This window comes from Chiloscyllium plagiosum, chromosome 47, assembly GCF_004010195.1.
Source record: "Chiloscyllium plagiosum isolate BGI_BamShark_2017 chromosome 47, ASM401019v2, whole genome shotgun sequence".
NCBI classification, from domain to species: Eukaryota; Metazoa; Chordata; class Chondrichthyes; order Orectolobiformes; family Hemiscylliidae; genus Chiloscyllium; species Chiloscyllium plagiosum.
Genome location: NC_057756.1, coordinates 8,183,320 through 8,198,925, shown reverse-complemented (window position 1 = coordinate 8,198,925; position 15,606 = coordinate 8,183,320). Strand labels below are relative to the sequence as shown.

The 15,606-nt window shown below is 45.6% G+C and overlaps 1 protein-coding gene across 2 annotated transcripts in view; it reads right to left on the bottom strand.

Moving 5' to 3' along the window:
- LOC122544193 (myelin-associated glycoprotein-like) overlaps positions 1–15,606 on the bottom strand; it is a 57,028-nt gene that overhangs the window by 28,810 nt on the left and 12,612 nt on the right. For both annotated transcript variants that reach the window (XM_043683245.1, XM_043683244.1), the window contains exon 2: positions 2,454–2,513. In XM_043683245.1, coding sequence (XP_043539180.1) covers positions 2,454–2,499 — 46 coding nt within the window. In that variant the 5' untranslated portion in view covers positions 2,500–2,513. The remainder of the gene's footprint in view (positions 1–2,453; positions 2,514–15,606) is intronic.

Here is a 15,606-nt window from a genome sequence, read left to right as displayed (position 1 = left end):
CACTTCAGTGCCAGTACATACTTTCTCAAATAATGAGGTCAAAGCTTTACACAGTACTCCAGGTGTGGCCTCATCAGCACACTATACAGCTGCAGCACGGACTCTCTATTTTAAACTCTATTTGTCTCGCAATGAAGGACAATATTCTATTTGCCTTCTTGATTACCTGCTCCACCTGCAAACCAACTTCTTCATGATTCATGCAGAAGACACCCAAGCCTCTCTGCACAGGAGCATGCTGCAATTTTTTACCATTTAACTAATAGTCCATTTTGTCGTTATTCCTACCAAAATGGATGGCCTTTACCAACATTGTACTCATTGACCAGAGCCTTGTCCATAACCCACTGCAGCGTTTCAGTGTCCTCTGCGCACTTTGCTCGACTAGTTATCTCAGTGTCACCTGCGAGCTTTGACACACTACACTTGGTCCCCAACTCTAAATCATCTTTGTAAATTGTAATCAATTGAGGTCTCAATACTGATCTCTGACGCACACCACTAGCCACTGATCTCCAATCAGGGAAAAAAAAACATCAATTTATCTGGGGAAGAATATTATTAAGCTGAAGAAGGTTCAGAAAAGATTTACCAGGATGTTGCTCGGAATGGAAGAGAGTGGCTGGATAGCCTGGGACTTTTATCACTGGAGTGTAGGAAGTTGAGGGATGATCTTAAAGAGGTTTGTAAAATCATGAGGTGTATAGATAAAGTGAATGGCACGTGTCTTTACCCAATGGTGGGAGATTTCAAGAATAGGTGGCATATTTTTAAGGGATGAGGCTAAAGATTTAAAGAAGACATGGGGGCAACGTTTTTACACAAAGAGTGGTCTGTATGTGGAATGAACTTCCAGAGGAAGTGTGGTTGCAGGTACAGTTACAACATTTAAAAGACATTTGGATAATTACATGAATAAAAAATGTTTGGAGGGGCATGAGCCAAGTGCAGGCAGTTGGGACTGGTTGAGTTTGGGATAATAGCCAGCATGGACCGGTTAGACCAAAGGGTTTGTTTCCCTGCTGTGTGACTCTAAAAGGATACATCCTTGCCACATCCAATCTGAAAAGACCTTTCAGGATCTAATAAAGTGCCGGTCTTTTGAGCCAAGTGAAAAGTGTTTATTCAGATTTAATTGGCAGTGTTTGGTATGCTTTCCTTTATTGGTCAGAGTATTGAGTACTGGAGTTGGGAGGTCATATTGCGGCTGTACAGGACATTGGTTAGGCCGCTGTTGGAATATTGTGTGCAATTCTGGTCTCCTTCCTATCGGAAAGATGTTGTGAAACTTGAAAGAGTTCAGCAAAGATTTACAAGGATGTTGCCAGGGTTGGAGGATCTGAGCTACAGGGAGAAGTTGAATAGGCTGGGGCTGTTTTCCCTGTAGCACCGGAGGCTGAGGGGTGACCTTATAGAGGTTTACAAAATCATGAGGGGCATGGATAGGGTAAATAGACAGGGAATGAAGGAGTCCAGAATTAGAGGGCATAGGTTTAGGTTGAGAGGGGAAAGATATAAAAGAGACCTAAGGGGCAATTTTTTCACGCAGAGGGTGGTACCTGTATGGAATGGGCTGCCAGAGGAAGTGGTGGTGGAGGCTTGTACAATTGCAACATTTAGAAGGCATCTGGATAGGTTATGAAAAGGAAATGTTTAGAGGGATATGTGCCGGGTGGTGGCAGGTGGGACTAGATTTGTTTGGGATATCTGGTCGGCGTGGACGCATTTGAACAAAGGGTCTGTTTCCGTGCTATATGTCTCTATGACTCGAAAGCAGATTAAAGGGTGTCAGCCTCTGGAAGAGGCACTGTTTAAAAAAAAAATCAAAATTGAAATCAACAAAATTCAAAACAGTGTTGTTTCTTTGGAGTTGAAGAATGGAATGCACTTGTGCCATAGTATAGACAGTCTGCAGTAAGGCTGTGGACACTGTCTTTATGTACTTAATGAGAAGGCAAACACAATATCAGATTTTATTGAAAAAGAGATGTAGTGCAACCATTTTGCAACAGTTGTATAGGACACTGGTTGCTGCATACCTCACTGACATGCTTAATCTTGCTATTTAAGGACAGACAGATATCTGTCTGGGAGGTTGGGGGTGGGGGGTGGAGGGTGTCAGTCACCAGAGGGAGACAGATTGGAGAGAATCAGGAAAAGAATGGGAGGAGGGGGAGGGAGAGGAGGAGAATTGGTTTTTTGACTCAACAAGTTTTTGTACTCTGAGTTCCTTTGTCTGAAAGGAAGTGGGAGTACATTCAGTAGGAACCTTTGAAAACAGTGGTGTCAGTGAAATACTGCAGGGGGAAGAGATTGCAAGGACAGTGCAGGGTGGGGAGGGTGGTAAGCATGAGAAGACTGAAGCTAAGTGGAGAGATCTTTCAAAGAGCCAGCCAGGCATGATGGCCTGAATCATGTCCTTTTGGCGAGATTAGGTAATAATTGCTTCGTACCTGACAGCAATCTGAGAGTTATCAATACCACAGCCATTCTTCCCATCTTCAGTTCCTCACCTAAACAAAAAAAAGAGACATTTTAATAAAATACTTCATCAAACACAACAACCAGTGTTCAAGTACACATTTTACAGAGTTAAAGTTTCGAGTTATCACTATCTCTTTCTTTCTGTCACTCCCTCTGTCTGTCTTTCTCTCTCTCCCTGTCAATTGCTGTTCTTTCTCTGTCTCTTTCATCTCTCTCTCTTTCATGGTTTCTGTTTTTTCTAATTTGTCTGTCTCTATCTTTCTCACCATCCATCTGTTTCCCTCTCGATTTCTTTCTGTCTCCACTCACTTTCTCTGCCTCTCTCTAATTTCTTCTCTATCTTGGTTTTCTGTCTCTGTTTTCTCCCGCTGTCTCTATCTCTTCCACCGTTTCTTTGTTTCTTCTTCTCTTTTGTAATCTGTAGCCCTCAAACTGTCTCTCACTAGCTCTCTCCCTCACAATTTGTGTCTCTCTTAGACTTAAACCCGCTTCTGTCTCTGACTTACTGTGTCCAACTTGCTTTGTCTCCTGTTCTCTTTTGATTTTGCTCTTTCTCTCTCTTGCTCCTCCTGCATCAGATTACGGCCAGGTTGGGACTTCACCTCAAAGCTCAGGCTGACATCCTCCAGTATTAAGAAGGACTGCCGTGTTGTCAGAGGTTCAGTAATGAGGGCGAACCACACTGTCGGAGGATCAGTGCTGAAGGGGTACCACACTGTCAGAGAGTGCCGCAGTATAGGAGGATCAGTGCTGAGGCAGTGCCTAGATATTGATATAACTAATAACTTGAATACTGCTCTCAGAGTATTTTCTCCAGAAATGGGTGGAGGTTTCATTTCCTGAGAAACCAGCTGATGAAACCTGTTTTTGAATAATGTGAGCTTGATTGATGAACGGGCTGTTTTTGGAGACATTACTTTCAATGGAGTAGCACAGCTAGTAGAATTGAGGATGATTTCCAAATGGCAATTTGAACATGCCTGTTAGTACAATGACTAAGAATCGCTCAGTAGTCACTGAGGAACTTCATCTTGTTCACAATATTACACAATCAGCAACCAACCATCCTCATTTGATCTAACCTCCTTGGTAATGTGGTCTCCTCCTCCAATTTCTCCTGCACAGCAAATATTTCTCCCGAGGTCCAGGAGCAATACTGGGAACATTTCTCTCAGTTGCTGATCTCAGAGCCTCTGGAGGCAGATAACACGGGATATTGCTCCTCCTGAATCCAGTTCCACTGTCATATGGACTCCATTTCCACTTAACTGACTCCAGAAAAGGCAATTAGGGGCAAGCACTATTGTTTACCAGGAACTCAACTTTATTAAAAATTTATTCTCGGGAGGGGTGCATTTACGGAAGATTGGTACTGAGGGAGTGCCGCACTGTCGGAGGATTGGTACTAAGGGAGCGCTGCACTGTCAGAGGGTCAGTTTTGAGGGAGTGGAGCACAATCTGAGGGTCAGTACTAAGGAGTGCTGCATTGTCGAAGGGTCAGTGCTGAGGGGCTGCCGCACTGTCGGAGGGTCAGTGCTGAGGGAGTGCTGCACTGTCGGAGGGTCAGTGCTGAGGGAGGGCCGCACTGTCAGAGGGTCAGTGCTGAGGGAGTACTGCACTGTCGGAGGGTCAGTGCTGAGGGAGCGCCGCACTGTCAGAGGGTCAGTGCTGAGGGAGTACTGCACTGTCGAGTGCTGAGGGAGTGCCGCACTGTCGGAAGGTCAGCGCTGAGGGAGTGCCGCACTGTCGGAGGGTCAGTGCTGAGGGAGTACCGCACTGTTGGAGGGTCAGTGCTGAGGGAGCACCGCACTGTCGGAGGGTCAGCGCTGAGGGAGTACTGCACTGTCAGAGGGTCAGTACTGAGGGAGTACTGCACTGTTGGAGGGTCAGCACTGAGGGAGTGCCGCACTGTCGGGGGGTCAGCGCTGAGGGAGTACTGCACTGTCGGAGGGTCAGCGCTGAGGGAGTACTGCACTGTCAGAGGGTTGATACTAAGGGAGTGCTGCACTGTTGGAGGAACAGTGCTGAAGGAATGTCGCATTGTTGCAGGGTCAGTGCTGAGGGAGTACCACACTGTCAGAGGGTCAGTGCTCACGGAGTGCTGCACTGTCAGAGGGTCAGTACTGAGGGAGTGTTACATTGTCAGAGAATCAGTGCTGTGGGGGTGCTGAACTGTTCATTGAGTGTCATAAAAGACCAAATTCTATAAAGATACTTGCCACTATCCTCTAAATCTAATTAAGAAATATGGATTGCTTATCCCACCTTTTCAATACAGCCTTCCAAAAGTGGAAAAGGATATGACTCAGACTTTACAACTGCATTGCCGTTGCAATAGTCCACGCATAGTCATTGGGTACCATCTACGTTTTTTGCAGTGTGCAGTAATGTAAAAGGAGGCAGAATGTGGTGGAATAGCACCTAAAGAGAAACAGCTAAAATACAGTAGTATTCTCAAAGGAGCACTCTTTATTGGCCAATATTGAAATAATCTGCTTTTAGCTTTTAAATCTTTTTAAGAGTGTGAACGCAGTCCCCCACTGTGACAAACTTTGCAGTCGAATTTCCTGCTTTTGGGGACATTGCAGGGGTTAGCACACCCAAAGTGCAATGGGGTAGTCTTGTCCTGGGAGAACGTCCTTTTTAATTTCAAGTATGTACTTTATTCATAAAAATACCTTTATATATGTACGTAGTTACAAACACAGTCCTGTGATGCACAGTTGCAGATCAAGGAAACAAACACACATTTGAGTTTGACTCTATCCCAAAAAACCAAAGTCCTCACCAACACATACAATACTGTATTTACATACATTTTTAGTTGGAGGGTCTGAAAACTGAATGGATCCCCATTTAACTTCAGCAGAAAGACCCCAGAAGACGGTCTTTCCCCACTGCACCTTGGCAATAGCTTCCCCAAGCTTTAGTGCTTCACTCAGCATGTAGTTCTGAACGTTGGGATATGCCAGTCTGCAACACTTAGTCAGGGTCAACTCCTTGTTCTGGAAGGTCAACAAGTTTCAGGCAGACCAAAGAGCATCTTTCAGTGAGTTGATGGTCCTCCAGGTGTGCATCCCAGGAACAGACCATAGAGCACGGAATCCCATGGCACGGAACTGCTCGGGATGAACCTCGAGACAAAGTACTGCATCTCTCTAGACTTCCTTTACAAAGGCACATTCCAGCAGATGTGTGACGATCTCATCCCCTGCCACCGGAGCTGCTTCAAGGGCAGCGTGTGGTGGTGCAGACCAACCAGGCATGCATGAAGTATCAGGTTGTTGGTTTGCTCGCTGAGCTGGCAGGTTTGATTTCAGACTTTTCATCACCATGCTAGGTAACATCATCAGTGAGACTGTGGTGAAGTGCTGGTGTTCTGTCCTGCTTTCTATTTATGTGTCTTGGTCTGTTAGGGTGGTTGATATCATTTCCGGTTCTTTTTCTCAGAGTTTGGTAAATGGGGTCCAGATCGATGTGTCTATTCATTGAGTTCTGGTTTAAATGCCAGGCCTCTCAGAATTTCCATGCATGTCTCTGTTTAGCGTGTCCAAGGATGGATGCCCATTTAAACAATCATCCCAAAACCCACAAACGTAGCTGCATCAGGACATTACTTAAATGGGCCACAATACATTGCAGCAGCCAGGAGAAGAAAATACAGCATATTCAGAAGAATAAACACAGTTCACCAATTCTTTAACAGCAAACCCAAACAAAGTAGATAACATGCTCAGAGACTCTAGCTACAATACCATATATCAAAGACATCTTAGAGATGACTACCAGACTACTCTGACCTCTTGGCATCATGGTAACACACAAATTTACCAATACATAGAAAAACAACTACTGATGAACCCAAAGGATCCTATACGAACAACCAGCAAAATGAATGTAATTTACAAAATACCATGCAAGGACTAATAAACACTACATCGGACAGCCAGGCAGGAAACTAGCCACCAGGGCACATGAACACCAACTGGCCACAAAAAAGGCATGGCCCACTATTACTAGTATACTTACATATAAACGAAGAAAGACATCACTTTGACTGGGACAACATATCCATCCTAGGACAGGCTAAACAGAGACACACACACAGGATTTCCTAGAGGCCTGTCATTCAAATCAGAACTCAATAAACACATTGATTTGGACCCCATTTACCAATCTCTGAGAAAAAGAACCTGAAATGATATCACCCACCTAAATAGAAAGTGGGACAGAACACCAGCACTTCACCAGAGGATCACTGATGATGTTACCTAACTAACATGGTGGCGAAATGTCTGAAACCAAACCTGCCAGTTCAGCGAGGAAACTTACAACCTGAACCTCAACCTGAGCTACAAATCTTCTCCAAAAGTGTACATGAAGGATCTCACAGGTATTGCCCTTCTCACTGCAGGCCAAGTGATGTCTTGGTGCTCGTTAGATGAGGCATTCTGCCAAATGACTTTGACAGTCTGCTCAGGGAACCACATGACAGGATCTATTCTCTCCTTTTCCCTCAGGGTCTTTGGATCCTACGTGTTGACTGCTTCCTGATGAACTTATGGTTGATTTGTTTTTTTTTGCAAATTTCTCCATGAAGGACTTATGATATAGAATGGTCTTGGAGCATTCCGCGGCATCGAGGCCAGTCCCATCTTTGCAACAGCGGGGACAGGTAGAACCTCAGTATGTAGTGACACTTGGTATTTGCCTATCAAGGATCACACTCAAAGTGGCCATTAGGATGAGGGTAGATTATTGCCCTACCCCCCCCGCCCCCCTTATTGATAGCTTTGTGCAGGCAGTCCCTGCAGATCCGGTCTATCTTAGACCTCCAGATGAACTGGAAGATGGTTCAGGTGACTGTAATGGTGCAGGTTCTGGGAATGGGCCAGCCCTGCGCTATATGCAACAACAGAGAGAGTGCCTCACATTTGATGACCAGGTTTTTACCCATAATGGAGAGGGAGCCGTGCTCCCAAAAGACTAGTTTCTGCTTCACTTTGGTGCTGCACTTCTCTGAAAAATTTTCACATGCCTCAGCCCCTCCAAACCATAGTCCCAGCATCTTCAGGTAACCTGCCCTGATGGTGGAGGGGATAAAGGATTGGTCAGCCCAGTTCCCAAAGAACATTGCTTAGCTCTTGCCTTGATTTCCCTTGACTCCCGAGGCCAGTTTGGAATGGTCACAGATTCCAATGAGTCTGTGCTTTGACAGCGGATCTGAGCAGAAATGGTGACATCAATCATGTACAGGGAGGCTTGGAGCTGCTGGCCTCGCTGCCTGGAAAAGTCACCCTCTTGGGCTCACAATCTTTTCTGATATACTCAGAAAAGGGCTCTATGCAACACACAAACAAGGCAGGAGAGAGTGGGCAGCCCTGCCTGACTCCGGATCTGATCGACAAACTTCCTGATTCCTACCCATTGAGACTGCACTAACAATGTTGTGGCAAGCAATTGGATCCAATTGTGTATTCCCTTCCCAGACCCCATTTTGGAGAGTACATTCCACATGTACATGTGCTATATCCTGTAAAAGGCCTTCTCCTGGTCCAGGTCGATGAGGCAAGTGTCCACTCCCTCTATCCTACAAATAGGCAATTGTATCCCTGAGGAGCACAAGGCTTTCAGAGATCGTCCTGCCAACTACAGCACAGGTTCGGTCAGGGTGAATCACTGATCCCAGAGCAGACCTGACACGTTTAGTGATGACTTTAGACAGAGTTTTGTCATTTGCATTCAGCATGAAATTAGTCACCAATTTCAAATCTCCTCCCTCCTGCTTGTGGAAGATGGTGATGTTATAGTGGGAGCTGCTGCAGAATGGCCAGCCACTCACTCTTTACTAACGGGGCTTATATATTAATTAATCTTGGGAACGTTGCTCTATGTAACGTCTGCTACGAGGAGTCGGCCACCCAACACCTCCTTAACCTCGGAGGTAGTGAAGTTGCCTCCTCACAGTAGAGTACCCAGGTAGGAAGAACAATAACCGTTTCCCTTCTCCCCAACCAAATCGAAGGCCCGTTGGCCCATTAGCTTGACCATCTCCTGTAGCTGCTAAGGTGCGGTACCCTACACTCCTGCAGAAACAGGGGATCTGCTTTGACTTTGGCCAGGTAAAGCTAGCGTGGAAACACATTTTACAATACATTTAAAGCTACACATATTAATAAAGGCAATTTTAAAACACATTTTGAGAGTTCATGGAATTACCCATTGACCCATTGTCCATTCACCGGCGATCTTGTCACTGGTGGACTCTCTACATCCTGGTGTTGTAGGGTAACTGTTGAACACTCTCTGCACTGAGGTAGCTGCCATTTTCCTCCCTGGGAGGAAATGTCCGAATTTGGTGTCATTAGGGTGGGAGCAAAACCAGGAAGTTCAGGTTCTGATGGACAGTCATCGAGACTTGAAATTTAGCTTGCTCTTTCTCCATGAATGCTGCCTGACCCATGGTCATTTCAAGCATTTTGGTTTTCAGTTCCGATTCTGAGTCTGACAGAGGCACTGTCGTGCTCTGTTCCTAGTTCTGAATGTTGCTGCTCCCGGTTGCCCAGAGCTGTGATTTCTGAAGGCTGGCTGTCGGGTTTTATCAGACCCCTTGGGACATTGGCTGTTTCTGGATTGGTGGGTATTCCTCTCCTTCTTCCCCATGGTGTGAACCTCTTTTTCTGTTGGTGGCCATCCCTCGGCACACCTTCATCATGAGATGAGTTGCTGGTGTGTCCATCTTGCAGCTGCCTCTTTCCTTTTAGCTATGGGCCTGTGGGGGCCTGACACATTTTCCGATTCTGGACGTTTCTCACTGTTATCCATTCTCCCACCTCCTCCCTTTCCTCCTCCTCCATTGACTTTAACACCTCAGGTGGAGGTTGGGTCGGTTGTTGTGCCTCTATACTGGAAAGTCAGTACTGAAGGACAGGCACTGCGGAGGGTAGGTATTGAGGGAGAGCCACACTGTCAGAGGGTCAGTTCAGAGAGGGTGCTGCACTCTTGGAGGGGCATTACTGAGAGAGTTGGAAGATTAGTACTGAGGGAGAGCCACACTGTCAGAGGGTCAATACTGAAGGAATGCAGCACTGTCGGAGGGTCAGTACTGAGAGAATGCCATACTGTTGGAGGGTCAGTGCTGAGTGAATGCCACACTGTCAATGTGGGTCAGTATGAAGGGAGTGTTGCATTGTCAGAAGGTCGGTACTGAGGGAGAGTCGCATTGAGGGTCAGTGCTGAGTGAATGCCACACTGTTAGTGTGGGTCAGTATGAAGGGAGTGTTGCACTGTCAGAAGGTCGGTACTGAGGGAGAGTCGCACTGAGGGTCAGTGCTGAGGGAGCACTGCACTGTTGGAGGGTCAGTACTGAGGGAGAGCCACACTGTCAGTGTGGGTCAGTATGAAGGGAGTGCTGCACTGTCAGAAGGTCGGTACTGAGGGAGAGTCGCACTGAGGGTCCGTGCTGACAGAGCGCCGCACTGTTGGAAGGTCAGCACTGAGAGAGCACCGCACTGTTGGAAGATTAGTACTGAGGGAGAGCCACACTGTCAGAGGGTCAATACTGAGGGAGTGCTGCGCTGTCAGAGGGTCAATACTGAGAGAGTGCTGCACTGTCAGAGGGTCAGTGCTGAGGGAGTGCTGCATTGTCAGAGGGTCAGTGCTGGCATTTCGTCCTTCATTGTGAAAGGGGTTGAGTTTAAAAGTGAGGAGATTATGTTGTAACTGTGCAAGGTGCTGGCGAGGCCACACCTGGCGTACTGTGTGCTGTTTTGTTCTCCTTTCTTGAGAAAGGCACTGGAGGGGGTGCAGAGGAGGTTCACTAGGTTGATTCCAAAGTTGAGGGGCTTGTCTTATGAGGGGAGACTGAGAAGATTGGGATTAAGTTCATTGGAAATCAGAAGATTGAGGGGGATCTTATAGAAACATATAAAATTATGAAGGGAATCGACAAGATAGAAGTAGAGAGGATGTTTCCACTGGCAGGTGAAACTAGGACAGGAGGTCATAGCCTCAAGATTAGAGGGAGCAGATTCAGGAGTGAATTGAAAAGGAACTTCTTCACCCAGAGGGTTGTTAATCTGTGCAATTCCTTGCTCAGTGAAGTAGTTGACACTACTTCAGTAAATGTTTTTAAAGCGAAGGTAGATTTTTTTTGAATAGTAAAGGAATTAAGGGTTACGATGAGCGGGCAGGTAAGTGGAGCTGAGTCTACGAAAAGATCAGCCATGATCTTATTAAATGATGGATCAGGCTCAAAGGGCCAGATGGCCTACTCCTTATCCTAGTTCTTAAGTTCTTATGTTCTTATTACCTTGCACATCTCTATCAAGTCACTTCTCTTCTTTCTTCTCTCCAGTGTCAAAAGCTCTAGCTCATTCAATCTCTCTTCATTATACAAGTCGGCCAATCCAGGCAGCATCCTGGTAAATCTCCTCTGCCCCCTCTATAAAGCATCTACATCCTTCCTAAAATGAGGCGACCAGAACTGTACACAATATTCCAAGTGTGGTCTAACCAGGCTTTTATAGAGTTGCAGCAAAGCCTCTCAGCTCTTAAACTCAATTCTTCTGTTAATGAAAGACAAAACACCATTAACCTTCTTAACAACCCTATCAACTTGAGTAGCAACTTTAAGGGATCTATGTACATGGACACCAAGATCCTGCTGTTCCTCCACACTCCCAAGAATCCTGTCTTTAACCCTGTATTCAGCATTGAAATTCAGTCTTCCAAAATGAGTCACTTCACATTTATCCAGGTTGAACTCGATCTGCCACTTCGCAGTCTAGCTCTGCATCCTGCCAATGTTTTTATGCAGCCTGCAACAGTGCTCAACACTATCTACAACACCACCGAACTTTGTGTCATCAGCAAACTTACTAACCAACCATTTCACTTCTTCATCCAAGTCATTTATAAAAACTACAAAGAGCAGAGGCCCAAGGACAGATCCCTGTGGGACACCACTGGTCACCGACCTCCACTTACCATCCACTACCACTGGCTGTTGTTTGTCGGCCAGCCAATTCTGTATCCAGACAGCCAAATTTCCCTGTATCCCATACCTCCTAACTTTTTGAATGAACCTACCAAGGGGAACCTTATCAAATGCCTTACTGAAATTCATACACCCCACATCCACTGCTCGAATTTCATCAACTTGTCTCGTCACATCCTCAAAGAACTCAATAAGGTTTGTGAGGCACGACCTGCCCTTCACAAAGCCATGATTTGAAATTCTGTGTGTTAGGATTGAGCCCTCCACTGCCACCTGATGAAGGAGTGTTGCTCCGAAAGCTAGTGTGCTTCCAATTAAACCTGTTGGACTATAACCTGGTGTTGTGTGATTTTTAACTTCATAAAGCTAAGCTGACTATCTTTAATCAAACTTTGTTTTTTCAGATAGTCATAAATCCTACCTCGCAGAAACCTTCCAGTACCTTGCTTACCGCAGATGTAAGATTGACCAGTCTGTAATTCCCAGGGATTTCCCTAGTTCCTTTCTTGAACAGAGGAACAACATTCGCCTCCTTCTAGTCAGTCAGTACTACTTCCATGGAGGGCGAGGATGCCAAGATCATCACCAGAGGTGCAGCAATCTCATTCATCACTTCCCATGGTAAACTTGAATATGTTTGGTCTGGCTCTGGGGACTTATCTATCTTGATGCTTCCCAGAATTTCCAGTGCATCCACTTTCTTAATATCAGTCTGTTCAAGCCTATTAATCTGGTCCACGGTGTTCCCACTATTAACAAGGTCCCCCATCTCATAAATACTGAAGCAAAAAATTCATTGAAGGCCTCCTCTAACTCTTCAGACTCCAGGAACAAGTTCCCTCCACTATCCCTGTTCGGCCCTACCTCTCTCTGGTCATTCTCTTATTCCTCACATACATGTAGAACGCCTTTGGGTTTTCTCTAATCCTTCCCGCCAAGGCATTTTCATGCCCCCTCCTAGCTCTCTTCAGTCCGTTTTTGAGTTCTTTCCGAGCTACCCTGTAATCATGTAAATCTGTGCCAGATCCTTGCTTCATCAACCTTAAGTAAGCTTCCTTCTCCCTTTTGACTAGAAGCTGTGCTGCTCTTGCCATCCACTGTACTGTTCTTTCCTGTCTCAGTGGGACAAAGTTATCCAGCACTCGCAACAAGTGCTTCTTAAACAGCCTTCACATTTTTGTTGTGCATTTCCCATAGAACAAATTTTCCCAATTTATTTTCCATGGCTCCTGTCTAATAGCAGTATAATTTCCCTTCCCCCAGTTAAATACCTTACCATTCTGTCTGTTTCAATCCCTCTCCATGGCCACAGTAAAGGTGAAGCAGTTGTAGTCACTGTCACCGAAATGCTCTCCCACCAAGAGGTCTGACACCTGGCCTGGTGCATCCAAAATGCAACACCACCTCCCCCCCCCCACCCCCCTGCCCCAGTCAGCCTATCTACATACTGAATCAGAAATCTTTCCTGGACACACCTGACAAAATCAGCTCCATCCAAACTGAGGAGGTTCCAATCAATATTGGGGATGTTGAAGACACCCATAACAATAACTTTGTTACATCTACACCTTTGCAAGATCTGCTGTACAAATCTGTTCTTCCATCTCTCTGCTGCTATTGGGGGGGGGTCTATAGATAACACCCAATAAAGTGACTGCTCCTTTCCTGTTCTTGACTTCCACCCATACTGACTCAGTAGACAATCCCTCTTCATCAACCCTCTTTCTCAAGCTGCAATGCACACTCTAATTAACAACACTACTCTCCTCCTCTTTTAAAAAGATCTAAATGATGGAACATTCAGCAACCTTTCCTGCCCCTGTGAAATCCATGTCTCCATTATGGCCACAACATCGAAGTTTGAAGTACTGATCCCTGCTCTAAGTTCATCACTCTTAATTCTGATACTTCTTGCATTGAAACAAGCACACTTTAACCCATCTCTTTGCCCTGTCAATTCTGTATCTTTCCTGACAGACTCTCTGCATTCTTTTTCTGCCTGTTCAACAATTACGCTCTCCCCTGATCTGTCACTCTGGTTCCCATCCCCCTGCCAAACTAATTTAAACCCTCCCAATTTGCTCTAACCATTGGTGCCCCTCCAGTTTAAGTGCAACCCGTCCTTCATGTACAGGTCCCACCTTTCCCAGAAGGTACTCCAATGATCTACGTATCTGAAGCCTCCCCCTCCTGCACCAGGGAGTGGATTACTAATCTCCTGACATTACTACTCTGCTTGTCCTGCTTTTTAACTTCCAACCCAACTCCTTGAAATCACTTTTTAGATCCTCATCCCTTTTCCTAGCTATGTCATTGGTGCCACAACATCTGGCTGCTCACTGTCCTCCTTCAGAATCCTGTTGACTTGATCAGAGACATCACGAACTCTGGCACCTGGGAGGCAGCATACTTTCTGGGAGACCCGTTTGTGACCACAGAATCTCCTGTCCGTTCCTCTAACTGTTGAGTCTCCTACCACTAGCACTTTTCTATTCTCTCCCCTTCCCTTCTGAGCCACAGAGCCAGGCTCAGTGCCAGAGGCCTGGCTGCTATGGCTTTCCTGTTCCCTGGATGCTGCCTGACCTGCTGTGCTGTTCCAGCAATAAAGTTTCAACTTTGATCTCCAGCATCTGCAGACCTCACTTTCTCCTGCTATGGCTTTCCCCTGGCAGGTCATGCCCCTCCAACAGTATCCAAAATGGTACACTTATTCTTAAGGGGAATTGCCCCAGGGTATCCCTGCACTATCTGCCTGCTCCCATTCCGTCCTGACTGTAACCCATCTACCTTTTTCCTGTACCTGAGGTGAGACTACCTCTCTGTAACTCCTCTCAATTACCCCCACCACCTCCCAAGTGATCTGAAGTTCATCTAGCTCCAGCTCCCTCACACAGTTTCCGAGGAGCTGGAGGTGGGTGCACTTCCTGCAGATGAAGTCAGTGGGGACACTAATGGGGACCCTTACCTCCCACATTCTACAAGAGGAACACGAGCTTTGCTCACAATGATTATTTTTCTCATGGTGAGATCATTAAGCACCACAATAACCAGAAATGGCAGAAAAGGAGTCTTAATCTGGCCAAAATAAGAAAATGTTAGGCATACGGTTAAAATATGAAATTTTGGTCTTATTCAGCAATACCAAGGCCAGTTGTTAATTAAGTACAAAGATTCCAACAGAAAGTATCAGGGAATGTTCTTCAAACAACTATAAGCGCACAGAATCCCTACTACCACAGCTGCCATTGCCTGTGCACAATATTTGCTCTTCAACTTGTGACAACAGATGGCTGTAAAGTGATCAAAAGTAAATGCAACAGTAAACCATACAGAGCAGTCTGTTGTTATATAAACCAGGACAGTTTTTGTTCGACATACTGGAGTCAACGATGGATAGTTTCTGGAAAAGAAAATGCCAATAATTCAATTGAGTATAACACTGGTGAAATAATTGACAGGTCTGCTGCTGTCATCGCCATCAAGTAATAGGTGACACATTTTGAAAGATCATACTTGCACCGGGCAAAGATTGCAATCGCTACCTGTTAACTGTTCAGAAACGTGAATAGGTAAGACACTTAGACGCCATGACAAAACAACAGTTAGCACAGATTCACTCAGAGATACCACTAGAAATGTTGAAGTGAATCATTTTGTTTTTATGATGACAAATGCCCACAAATGTCACCTAAGAACAATGAATAACAATGAAAGTATGATTTTTATGATCAGTAGCATCAACTCACTGGGCTGTTGTTTTTTTTTCTAATCATTCATTCCTCAGGAGGCAGATCTTGATGTTTGTCTGGTGTCATTTGTAAACCAGACAAGGTCAGAAAGGATATTTCTTTCCAAAAATGATGCTCATGAGCCAAAAATTTGTGAGTGCGTGCAGTGAGGTGAACTCATGTTTCCAAAATGTCATTTGGCATTTGCTTAATCAATCTAGGGACATCATCATTGCACCACCACCTGCCCATTCCCATTTTTGTAGATGACAATTGGCAGAGGGCTAACTCCTCCATCGCCAGACCACAACAAAATGACGGTTGGAGGAAGGAGCGCCTCATCTTCCGCCTAGGAACCCTCCAACCACAAGGGATGAACTCCGATTTCACCAGTTT